Source organism: Temnothorax americanus, unplaced genomic scaffold (assembly GCF_048541705.1).
Source record: "Temnothorax americanus isolate GAGA-0224 unplaced genomic scaffold, ASM4854170v1 Scaffold22, whole genome shotgun sequence".
Taxonomy (NCBI): Eukaryota; Metazoa; Arthropoda; class Insecta; order Hymenoptera; family Formicidae; genus Temnothorax; species Temnothorax americanus.
In genome coordinates this window covers 2437042-2450566 of record NW_027509360.1, presented here as the reverse complement: position 1 = coordinate 2450566, position 13525 = coordinate 2437042, and the positions used below count along the sequence as shown (strand labels likewise).

At 43.9% G+C, this 13525-nt stretch overlaps 1 protein-coding gene across 12 annotated transcripts in view; it reads left to right on the top strand.

Moving 5' to 3' along the window:
- The window catches only part of Lar (tyrosine-protein phosphatase Lar), a 399840-nt gene that overhangs the window by 381667 nt on the left and 4648 nt on the right, over positions 1-13525 (top strand). For all 12 annotated transcript variants that reach the window (XM_077407378.1, XM_077407374.1, XM_077407377.1 and 9 more), the window contains 6 exons: positions 8517-8656; positions 9237-9439; positions 9515-9681; positions 9961-11321; positions 11405-11631; positions 11717-13523. In XM_077407378.1, coding sequence (XP_077263504.1) covers positions 8517-8656; positions 9237-9439; positions 9515-9681; positions 9961-11321; positions 11405-11631; positions 11717-13523 — 3905 coding nt within the window. The remainder of the gene's footprint in view (positions 1-8516; positions 8657-9236; positions 9440-9514; positions 9682-9960; positions 11322-11404; positions 11632-11716; positions 13524-13525) is intronic.

Genomic DNA, 13525 nt, shown 5'->3' with positions numbered 1-13525 from the left:
GGTTGCGACGACACGCCGCGTGTTATTCTTGATCCGGTGAATGCATTACGTATAATATACATTACTGTATATTTTCGATTTCAGATTTACGCTAACGTCACTTCGTCACCTATCTCTCTTCCCAAACTCTCAAATGACCAGATTCTCTCTTTTCTCTCTATCTCTCCTTTATCACGATTTTCTGTTCTGTGTCCTCTCTATCGTATATCTTTTCTCTCCAGTGACTCTACACTCATGTTATATTACATTGTGTTTACGTTTTTATATTCTATTAAATTACATTATACAATATATTATATACTCTGTATTATATTATATATATGAGCTTTCCTCTTCTCTCACGCCGTTCTTGTGTTACAGTTATAGTTTCGAGAAACGAACTATCGAATCGCCCATCGTGACGAGAGAGGAAAAGAGAACGGACACGGCCCTTTTTTCCGGTCGGGTTACCTTTTTTTTGCGCGAACAAAAGTTTTGAGCGCGCACGACTTTTTGTATTTTTCGTGCCTCTCCGATCACGCTACTCCGATCGCTTTCCTGTCGTTCTTTTCGTAACCTCCTTCACTCTTCCGATTTTTATAAAACGGCATCCACGCGAAACATGAAACGATGATGGCCCTACTTTTTTGGCTGGCGAGATTTTATATTTTTGGATTTTTTGCGGCAATAAAATCTCCGATTTATTCTAGCTTTCCCGAAATCTCCCAAAAATTCCTTTCTCCCAACCCCCTCTCTTTTAGTGTGCCCACAATCATTTTTTCCAGGTGCACGCAGCCACGGATTTTTCAGAAGCTGATAACCAATTTTTGAGCTCAGCTATTAAAAGATGAAAGAAAAAGAAAGAAACGAATTTTCTTACCGTTTTTTACAGGGCCTAATCGCAACTCTCTCTTTGTTCGTTGCCGTTGGTTTTTTTCACCCCCCAGCCCCACTTTTAAAACTTGGATATCTATTTTGACACGCTAATTAATATCTAATTATACTCACTCAAGTGTTTTTGTCTTTCCTTAAAGCATTTGCAGGAGGATGATCCAGGTTTTGAACAGCTAGTTTTTAAGATCTATTCACATTATCGTAATATATCAATATTACCTAATAATATGTACTCATTACACTCAATGTTCTTTCTGGTGGTTACCGTGGTTACGTCAGTAAAGATGTTTCGTTTCTCTCCTTTAGTTTATTAATTCACTTTTGCCACGTGTTATGAAGATAGAAGTCAGGCTGGCTGCCCCGCGTGCCATTATTTCCGACACTTTTTTTTTAACCTTTTTTTATAACGCCACTAGCAGCATATGCCACATGAAACATGTAAGTAACACTAACGAACGAAATTAAATAACAACTTGTTACACGTGCAACAATCGGACGAAAGTAATGGCAACGCGTGGGACAGCTTGCGAGTGAAGCGCTTACGTATATATATATATAAAAACTCTAGCGAATGTTATCTCACACACAAGAATATATATATATGAGACGCACTTTTTCACTATATATATATATATCACACATATATATATTTCTATATCTCTGATATATAAGGCTCTTTTGTCTTTAGTTGAGATTTAGTTCTACCTATCGTTTGCACATGTTTAGAGCATGCCTTCGTTTGTTTAAAGATTCTTTAACTTCCCACGATCCCAGAAATGCAACCCCGTCGAACTTGTCCCGTCTAAAGAAAAGGAAAGAAATCCGAACCGATCCCCCCTCTCCGTCTCCGACCATCGAAATCCGCCGAACTGCGTCGAGTCTGCGATAATCATCTCTTCCCGACACAAACGAATACGTTCATCTTATACCATCTATATCCTATGAATGGCATGCCGATGCATGAGACAGTTTTGCTTTCTGTTACTTCCTGTTCCCTGTCCCGACCGAGCGGCATCTCCGAAAGTGCCGATCGATCCCGCATGTCGAACGTTTTTCGTCCCTCTATTGCCGAATGACGTCCAACACGATCCCTCTCTCATAACAAACGAATTCTGCACCGAGGGAAAAAAATTTGTTTGCACGATATTTATATATAGTAGTTGTTGAAAAAAAATAACTCCGCGCGGTCGTTAGCCACGATATTTCCCCGGGAAATCATTTAATCGTAACGATAACTTCTCTCGGTGCGGAGAAGGGGCGGTGCGGTACGACCGTGATCGTTAAAAGTTTCACGGCGCGAGTAAGTAGAAACTAGAAACAACGCGAATCGCGATATTGAAAAACATAATCGCACAGGAGAGCTAAAGTTGAAAAACAATTTGTTCCGGTAAAAAAAAAAATCCAAAAGCGAGAAAGGGAAGTAAGGTAAGAAAAAGGGGGTGGTAATCGTACAAACGCTATTTATCTTTAACGGGCTATGAAGATATTCGCGTTTGGACACATGGAGAGCGTCATTTGTCGCGGAGGTATTACGTCGCCCATGTGATTGTTGAACGAAGGAGTCGTACCGACGCGTCCGTAACGATCTTCCCGTGTGCCTTTCACAACCGTTCACCACCATGGAACACCCCCCCCTCGGATCCTCTTTCGTTTCTTCACCCTCCCGCCTGCGCTCCCGCTCCTACGAGCCCCCATTCCCGGCATTATCCCGTTCACGGAGCAACTGATCCGGTGCCCGTTTACCCTCCCGAAGCAGACTCGGCAGAGCGAAGCGAAACGATAAAAAGCACTGCTGAAAGCACCCTGCCGTGTAAGCTCGCACATTGTCAAGCACAAAGATTCACCGTCACGTGTATAGCACATATATATCTTCTACGCATACGTTTACTACTATTACTGACTGTCATCGTTCACTATTTACCGAGAGATATCACATTGCTGCTACATGGTATTATATTATATACAGTCTCACCGTATATACGTATGTGTGCACGGGCACTTTGCAAAAATCACGTAAAAACGCGCGCCGGCACCGTGTTTCACATTTATTATACTTCTCGCACCCACCACGCACGCATACACGCACCCCGCGGAGTCTCGCAGTGCCACGCGCGAACGTACGTACACGCACGTGCGTGCGTCCGCGCCGTCGTAGTCTTGTCCTTCTTGCCCACCCCCTGTGCACCGATTCTCAAGAGCACCCGCTTTTACAAATAATTCGGCTGCGAGATAGCACGTAGCATTCACGTAGGACACGTGCGCGGGCGTGTGCAACTTGGATATGCGTATACGTAGAGGCGTTAACGCTCACATGCTGCGTGAGAGAGCACCGTGCACAGCAGCGGCTATACACGTCCGAATAAATATTATTATAGACGATGCAATATCGTGCCGCCGAGCACCAGCACTGAAAGCACCCTCGAAAAGCACCCCCACTGTCGACTGTCGTGCAACCTGAAGCTCCTTCCTGAGGCGATCTCGAAATGGCGCGGTACAAAAGCTATAATAATAACCGAAATGGTAATGGATTGTTGTTGCGAGCAACGTTGTTCGTTTCGTTGCGGTAAAAGCGCGGTCTAATAATATTCGTGAAATTATATTTTACTGTATCGGGTTATTAATTTGTGAACGCTAGTGAATATATAGCGGAAAAAAAGCAGATAATATATATACGCACAAGCCGATTGTGTTAAGAAATTATCCGGAAGGAAATATGAAAGTTATTTCATATGCAGAAAAAAAATCGGTTCGTGCGGAGGCTGTTTTTATCGAAAATTTACTAAGCATACCTACAGAAATTTATAACCAATACTATGTATAATATCACGAGAAAAATAACAATCGATGATTGACGATTATTGGTTCACGATACATTTTTTTTCGAGGTCGCGACAGGAAGGTGCGCGCGTGAATGCGTGAGTGATTGTGTAAAAGAATATCGGATGGAAGGAGGACGACACGCGTAAGAAAGCGTACGCGAAAAGTGACGAAAAAAAAAATCAGGGAAGTGATCAGTCACAAAGGAAAACGGTATACAATAAAAATCGAATTGAGAGTTCGCGCGATATTTTCTCTGCGCCCAAACGTCCCCGACGAAGAAGAGAGTCGGGCAATTTGTGTCGATAAAGAGAAAGAAAAAGAAACGTTCGCGAGGCGTTTTCTTGGAAAGAAACATTTGAATACCAATATTCATCAGACCTATTTCTGATTATATTCTCATTTATATGCTCATCAGTCACAATTTTCGTGAATTCGACGAGTAGATCGTTTCCAACGTCGACTTCGCCTCCGCCGGAAACGATCGGTGACCGTTTAACATCCGCGCCAGCGGAGAACATCCTCTTAAAAAAAAATAGCACGCACAAGAAATGGAAGTGCAAAGCGCACGCTCTAAAATAAAACACTCAACTTTTGCTCGTGCGTAAAGTATCCGGCGCGGATGAAGTACGGTCTGTCCGTAAAAAAAAAGGAAACTCACCGTATGCTGCGCTGACCGCACGGACGAAAACGAGAAATCTGAACATACGTAGACTGCGAGCATCAGGTCCCATTAATTTTCATACGTAATCACTCGACGGCCGTTTTTCTATTACGTATATCTTCGCTCTCTGCATGCGAGAATCTGATCCGTTTCCAACTCTTTTATGTCTCTGTAAGTGAAAACATAGTACTCTGTTATTCAGATGATACTTCGATATGTACGAAATATTCTATTTTATAAATGCCATAGCATCTTTTTCTACGTACGTATTCTACTTTTTTATTCTCGAGAAACACGCACACGTTTTTTTACATGGGTATCTAGAGAAGGTATATAATTACATTGTATATGTAAATGTGATTTATTTCCTTTTATATCTCTGAACTTTTTCATCAACGGTTAAAGCAACGCTCTTTTCGTAGGCGTAATTTAAAGTTTTAAGAGCTTCGGCTGCCCGTTTGATTGTTCCTGATTGTTTCCTTCAATTTTTTACTTAACACGTAAACTATATTACTGTTATGTCCCAATAAAACGCATGATTTATGACAGTTCGTTTCCTTTAGCTCGACCCAGCTAGTTCCACCAATTTGAATTAGACATTTTAGATGTCATCGACAGTTTCGACCACACTCGATCATCGACAGGTACGCGAGCACGATTCGTTAATCAAATAAACGGCACGGCTACCTCTATCACCGCGTCTCGGCAACGGCTGTCGAAACGTATTTACGCGCGCGTTTTACGTGGAATTTTGTGATTTTTGCGTGGATGAATGCGCGGGTGGATGTTGACATTGAGAGAAAGAGAGAGGAGAGACGAGAAGGGAAAGAAAAAAGAGAGAAGGGAAGGGGAGACAAATAGCGGGGTACTTTTTTATGGTATCCCAAACGGCTGAGTGATCTCACTGTGTCTGTCTCTCCCTTTTGCTCTCTATTTCTTTCTTTTAGTTTCTCCCTCTGTCTCTCTTTTTCTCTAATTTACCCTGCCTCCCCTTTGCTGAAGCGACAAAAGTTTTTGATCGAGCTGCTGTTTTTTGCGGGTGACTTTTTGGAGTTGCAAAAAGAAGAAGAAAAAAGAAAGTAAAACAATTTTTCCTCAGAAGACACTCCACCCCACCGACATGTATCCCGATCTTGTATCGTGAATTTTTGACTACATACGTAAAATGTCACGAGAGTAATCGCGAGTTTTTCTCACGACTGCCCATTTCTATAGAATACCGTAGTGATAACCGACGAAACCTTTTCTCTCGTTTGATACATCCTAGAAACCGTCCACCTTATTCTTTCTTATGGTTTCTCCTACCTATAGCTTTCGTTTCGTAGGCATTTTATCATTAGGTCTTCCCTTTGATGTCTCGTGTCGGGGGAGGAAAAGAAGGGGGAAGATTCGAAATTTTGACGCTCTAAGATTACCATTCACCCGCGATTTCGGGCAAAGAAACGTGAGACAATTTAGCCCTCGTGTCCCGCCCCCGACACGAGGCAGATGAACACATTAAGCCTTTAGTTATTTCATATTTGGAGTAGTGATTGCGCATGCCAAAAAAAAAGATATTCTCACGTCTCCCGCCTCTCTACGACCAACTGTAACCGAGGGCCAAAGCGATCATTCATTTTTTTTTTTGGGTCTATGTAACGATCGATTGGAATCATGAATCTTGTTGCCACCGACATTCGTTAGCAGTTGCGAAATAAGCGGTGTGATTGTCAATCGAGCGCATGAGGCCGGAACGAAAGGACCGAATCGAGCGAATGCGAACGCGTGCCTGCTTCGAGAAGAAAAGGATAAACGAGATCTCTGTCTATATATATATTTTTTTTGTCGTAAAATCGAGAATATAGTTATTATATAATAGAGAGGGCCAATTTTGATGATAATCAGTAGTGTGCTACCCATTGATATGCCTTAAAGATTAATTAAATTACATTACACTGTAATTCTACTCAATGTACGTGCGAAGTTGACACGAATTTTTACGAGTTTTTTTTCCCACTTTTTTGGCGACTTTTGGGGCGCAGCTGAAAAAAGTGAGTATCCCTTAGCTCGTCTCGAGTTGTGCCATGACATTTTTCTATATACCGTCTATTTTTGTTTCACTTTTCCTTTTTGTCATCGTCTGGTTTTTTGCATATGTACACTCTCATTTTGTTGTCTGTCGAGAAAGTTCAATCTCGAAGTGTCGTCCTACAGTTGTTTTTTGTCTTCTTATTTTTTTTTTTTTGCTGCAGCCAGTGAATTATATTATAATATAATCTTGAGGAACATATTACATTCATTATAACGCTGCGACTGCGCGCGCTCGCCACCCTTGTTTTTTGCGCTACATAGCGAAGTTGTAAGTGTGATCTTGATCTTACTTGACTGTGTATACATGCGAGAGCTAGAAGCAGAGCGAGCACGCGATTTTCCAATCGCTTCTCATCAAGTTCGCGCTACGACGATTCAGTTTTCTGCGTCGGAATTTTCTGTATGTACTTTCGTTGCGGCGCAAGTTTCATTTTTTGCGAATCCCTCCGCCGTAGAGCTGCTTCTACTGTTATATATATATCGTGTGGAAGTAGGTATTAGGCAGTGCTGGTTTTTTATCTGAATTTTTATTTTTCTCTCACCACGTTTTACGTTTCCCATTTCTCTCTCACAACCGCGTCAATTAGCCGTTTAGCGAATTACGACGAATACTGGACCGTCCATGAGACAATCGAGTTAACTCGTCTCGCGAAACACCGACGTCCTGATGGCATCGCGACGTCAGAAGGGGGTTAACGCGATTTCGCGTATTTACGCCGTGTGGCACAGTCGCGTACTCTCTAACTTCCAACAGTCGTGCAGTGGCCGCGGTTGTAAATAAACGTTGTAAATAGGCAACGTGTGTATTTTTTCCCCGCCACTACCTCGGATCCGTTCGAGGAGCAAGGATTCCGCGACTCTGCCATCGTCGCCGTCGTCGTTGCGGCAACTTTCGTCCCCCGGCGAGCGTACTCGTTGCCCTCGCAACCGCCTCCGCGGAAACTCGCGTGCAACTAACTATCTACTTGGTCTCTGAAGTCATGGACTCTCCAATATTGCCGCTGTGTTATCGTGCCCAACATTACCGCGTCTACTTTACCGTGTCTACGCGCGCGCGCTTGTATATGCAAAGTCGAATGCGCGCGGGCTAAAGAAAAAAAAAGAGAAAAAAGCATTATTGGTATTCAAATGGAGGATTGTAATCGTATCAGGGGCGTAGAGCATGGGGTACAACGTGCCTCGTAATATTGTTTGTACGTCGTTTTGTCCGTGTGTGATTGGCGGCATGTAATTACCTTCTCCACTATTTTATTCGTCTTCTTGTTCTTCTTTTTACCTTCCCGTCTCTCTTTCGTTCGCGAACCTTATTTTACTTATGATTTCTCTCTGCAACCGCCGCAGTCGCTGGTACTTTCGTTTCCTTTTTCGATTGTATCTCACTGCTACCTCGTTCTTGCTGTCAACTACTTTTTTTTCCACCCCGTTTACAGCGACGAATTGGACGACGGATGGACGGTCGCGAAATGTAGAGGAAACGTTTTCGCATTGTATAAAGACCGATTTTACTTCTCGCTTTTCTTTCTCTAAATACGTTTTATCGTATGACAATAGGTATTTGTGCAACAAGTGCTGTAAGATGAAAATTCCCGGGTACGGTGACCGCACGAGCCGAAGGCGAGTGCGTCAACTCCGCACCCGGGAATTTTCATATTTACGCACGACTGCACACCCTATTTTATGTTGCAGGTGCGTGGAAAGTGGTCTATCACGCACGCGTAGCGTGCGCAATGGGCCACTTTCCATGCACGTGTTACATAAAGGTACCTTGTCGCTACCGACATATTACGCTTATCGCTTCTCACGTTGTTCTTTCGCTTCTGGAATGTAAATAATGACGTAATGATCTTCCGGCAGACAGGACAGACTGTGAATGACTTACATACTCTTTTGATTTCTTTCGTTTCTCATTTTTCGATCGTGTTTCTCTTTAATTTCACACAAAGATATTTTTATTTATTATTTCAGGTTTAGTAAATTCGTTATTTATTATCTCCTGTCCGCGTACGTCTGTGGGTGTACATGGGCGTGTGTCTGTGAGTGTGAGCGTCGGACGAGCGTAAAGTGCACGAATTAATTATGGATTGCGTTACAGTGCCGGGGGATCCTCAGGACGTCAAAGTCACGCCGATCAACTCGACGGCGATACACGTCAAGTGGCAGCCGCCGAAAGCGAAAGATCAGAACGGCGTCATACGGGGATATCATATACACGTGCAAGAAGTGAGGGAGGAGGTCAGTTTGCGGCTGCTGCACGATCAATAGCGTAGCGTTAGAAGTTTTGGGCTCTTGCGCGAAACTTCCCGATAAAACCCGTTACCTTCACTATCGTCTCTCTATTCACATGTAATATTATCGCGAGTTCCTTTATCCTTCCCAGTTCTTGTTCAAGTATTAATAGGATATACGTCTTAAGTAACACGATACTAAGATCTTTAAAGCGATTCTGTAGAATATTTCGTAACGAATAAACAAATTTTGACGATTTATTGGGAAGATTGTGAAGAATCTCACGAATATAGTTCTATTTCAAGTATAGTCTCATAAATATTAAAATATCCATCCCACAAAGTGATTTGAAAAAATTGTTGAGATATTTTTTATAAATTTTCCTATATTTTTAATGTAACAATCGAATTAAAATTTGAAAAAAAATATATAATTTCGGAACTATATTATCTGACATATTATCAGCATCTGTTAACAATATATTTCTTTTGAATGCTTGAATGAAATGAAGTTTAAATGAAAACAATGGCAAGTACTTAGACAGGTAAAGGCGTGGACTCGCAGTAAAATTATGATGGTTTCTCAGGGGAAAGATTTATTGAACGAACCGATACGTCGAGACGTACACGATGACGGCGTGCTAGAAGTGAACATCACCGGATTGCAACCAGACACGAGATACTCGGTGCAGGTAGCGGCATTGACGCGAAAAGGAGACGGGGACCGTTCGGTACCGATACACGTCAGGACGCCGGGCGGTGTACCAAACAGACCACAGGTGAACGTAAAGTAAGAATCGCCTACGAAATATTGTACCTTCATAAACAATTCGAATCGAATTCTATGCACGTTATATTTTCTCAGAGTCCTGAGCAGAGGCCCCGATGTCTTGGAGCTCGAATGGGCCCAGCCTACTCAAATCTACGGTAACCTGCTGGGATACCGTATTCGGTACGGTATTAAAAATCAAACGCTCAAGGAGGAATTTATCGAGGGAACGCGTCAGCATACGTACAAAATTACGGATCTCGGTGAGAAAGAACATGCACTATTTTTTTTTTTATTAATAACCTGTATTGTATAAAAATTATTATTCCATGTCATATAAAAATAGTATTGATTTTTGTATTGAATATTCTTCAAGATACATAACATATATTTTTCTCTTTACCTAGTTTTCTCTTTACGTTTGATGTAATATTATACTTATTACGATAATAACTATAATTGCTCAATTTACTAGATAATTTTGAAATTACTTGTACCTCCCTCCATTTAATAAAGTTATTTGTCAAATAATAAATCTGTAGGAGAACAAGGCGTTGATTACGAGTTCAGAGTAGCGGGCAAGAATGACATCGGCTTTGGTCAAGAGACCGTACGGTATTGGTTCAGCCCGGAAGGCGAGCCAACCGGGCCACCGACGAACCTGTCGTACTTCTTTCAAACTCCCGATACTGTGTGCGTGACCTGGGACAAACCGCTTCGGCAGCACAGAAACGGCCAGATAATCGCATACGACGTGCAATTCAACAAAAAGAACGATCACTCTACCACTATTGATAGGAACACGACCAAGACGAGAGCGGTATTCACCAATCTAGAGGAGAACACTGAATACGTCTTTCACGTGCGAGCGCACACATCGCAAGGCAGCGGTCCGTACTCCGAGAAAATCACGATAATGACGGAAAAAGATATCGGTCGAGCTCCGATGTCCGTAAGAGCCGTGGCCACATCGGACTCCAGCGTGGAGGTATGGTGGGAGCCGGTGCCGAACAGAGGGAAGATCGTCGGTTACCAGATTTTTTACACAACAACCGCTGTGGAGGATCTCGATGAATGGAAGCAAAAGAGTGTCGGTCTGACGGAATCGGCGGATCTGATCAATCTCGAGAAGTTCACGCAGTACGCTATAACAGTAGCGGCGCGCTACAAGACTGGTCTCGGAAGACTCAGCGAGAAAGTCACAGTGAAGGTGAAGCCGGAGGACGTACCATTGAACCTCAGAGCGCCGGATTCATCGACGCACTCGATGGCCCTCTCCTGGACCCCACCCATAAGACTGACTCCGACGAAGTACAAAATCTCGTTTGATGCTGTTAAAGAGTTCGTGGATTCTCAAGGTATAACGCAAACACAGCTCGTGCCCCGCAGACAGATCCTATTGGAACCTCAAATCACAAGTACGACAATAAACGAGCTGCAACCATTTACGACTTATAATGTCAACGTGAGCGCTGTACCGCGCGACGGTCAGTACAGACCACCGGCGAAGATTACAGTCACTACGCAGATGGCCGCGCCCAAACCGATGGTGAAGCCGGACTTCTACGGTGTGGTCAACGGCGAGGACATTCAAGTTATCCTACCGCAAGCTTCCGAGGAGTATGGTCCAATCTCGCACTATTATCTCATCGTTGTGCCCGAAGACAAGAGCACGGCCAATAAACAGCCGGATGAACTGACTGAGGATATGATCAGCGGGAAAGGTGCTAAGCAGGAAAGAGAAAGTGCGCCCTATATAGCTGCTAAGTTTCCACATAGAGACATTCCGTATACGTTTCATTTAGGCAGCGGAGACATCTACGAGGGATATGAAAACCGAAAGCTCGCCAAAAATAAACGCTATAGAATATTCGTACGAGCCGTAGTCGATACTCCACGAAAGGTAAGATACGCGGAGCTATTCGAGTATTTTTATATAAGTTATTTTTTAATAAGTCTGTAAATTGAATGAAATATCTCTTTCAGCATTTGTACACATCGTCACCGTTTTCTGAATATTTGTCTCTGGACATGAGGGAAGTACCTCCCGGCGAGCCACCACGTCGGCCAAATCCTAACACGCCTCCGGATGGAAACCCAGAAGTTTCTGTAAAAACTAGCGGTCAAGAACCAGGCATGGTATGGGTAGTTGGTCCTATAATCGCGGCATTGATGGTCAGCGTTTGCCTTGTACTTTTATTCGTTATTAGAAAGTAAGTTGCATTTCTTAATGAAAGATAGATAAAGTTTTTACGGTTGAATTGTGGATGCATATCTAATTTCTCTTAATTATTTCAGACGAAGACAGCCATGTAAAGCACCGGATCAAACAGCCGTTACACGACCGCTCATGGCAGCAGATATAAGCTCTAATCACGCACCGTCGGATCCGGTCGAAATGCGGCGACTAAATTTCCAAACCCCTGGCATGATTTCACATCCACCGATTCCTATTAGCGAACTAGGCAATCACATTGAACGCCTGAAAGCGAATGACAATCTCAAGTTCAGTCAAGAATATGAGTCAATAGAACCTGGCCAACAATTCACGTGGGACCATTCCAATATGGAAGTCAACGCGTCGAAGAATCGTTACGCCAATGTAATCGCGTATGATCACTCGCGAGTAATCCTTCAGACAGTTGACGGTATGCCGGGCTCCGATTATATCAACGCCAATTACTGCGACGGTTACAGAAAGCAGAACGCATACGTGGCTACCCAGGGACCGTTGCAGGAAACGTTCGGAGACTTCTGGCGCATGTGTTGGGAATTGCGCACCAGCACGATCGTGATGATGACGAAGTTGGAAGAGAGAACGAGGATAAAGTGCGATCAGTATTGGCCTACCAGAGGATCCGAGACTTACGGACAGATGACTGTGACCATCAGCGATGTTCAAGAACTGGCAACCTACTGCATTCGCACATTCCAGGTTTGCCGAGCAGGTTATTCCGAGCGACGGGAGATAAAGCAGCTGCAATTTACAGCTTGGCCCGATCACGGCGTGCCAGAACACCCCGCACCGTTCTTGCAGTTCTTGCGCAGAGTTAGATCCCTCAATGTGCCCGAAAGTGGACCATTGGTGGTGCACTGTAGCGCGGGCGTAGGAAGAACTGGCTGTTTCATCGTGATAGACTCAATGTTAGAAAGAATCAAACACGAGAAAATGATCGACATATATGGCCACGTCACGTGCCTACGTGCTCAGAGGAATTACATGGTACAGACGGAGGATCAGTACATCTTCATTCACGATGCCCTGCTGGAGGCGGTGATTTGCGGCAACACGGAAGTACCGGCTAGAAATCTACATTCTCACATTCAAAAGCTCATGCAGCCGGAAATCGACAATATAACTGGAATGGAACTGGAATTCAAGAAACTTTCCAACATCAAGGCTGACTCGACCAGATTTATATCCGCGAACCTGCCATGTAATAAACATAAGAATCGATTGGTCCATATTCTGCCTTACGAATGCACCAGAGTATGCCTACAGCCGCAACGTAATATCGAAGGATCTGATTACATAAACGCGAGCCTGATCGATGGATATCGCTATCGCGGCGCCTATATAGCTACGCAAGGTCCTCTGTGCGACACCACTGACGATTTCTGGCGTATGCTGTGGGAACATAATTCCACGATCGTCGTTATGCTGACGAAATTGAAAGAGATGGGCAGAGAGAAGTGCCACCAGTACTGGCCGTCCGATCGATCTATCCGTTATCAATGCTTCGTCGTGGACCCGATCGCGGAGTACAACATGCCGCAATACATTCTGCGAGAGTTCAAGGTGACGGATGCGCGCGACGGGGCCAGTCGCACGGTCAGGCAATTCCAATTTATCGACTGGCCGGAACAGGGTGTGCCGAAATCCGGCGATGGTTTCATCGACTTTATTGGACAGGTGCACAAAACGAAGGAACAATTCGGCCAGGATGGACCGATCACCGTGCACTGCAGTGCCGGTGTGGGAAGGACGGGTGTCTTCATAACGCTTAGCATCGTATTGGAGCGAATGCAGTACGAAGGTGTGGTCGATATATTCCAAACTGTGAGAATATTACGCACACAACGTCCAGCTATGGTTCAAACCGAGGT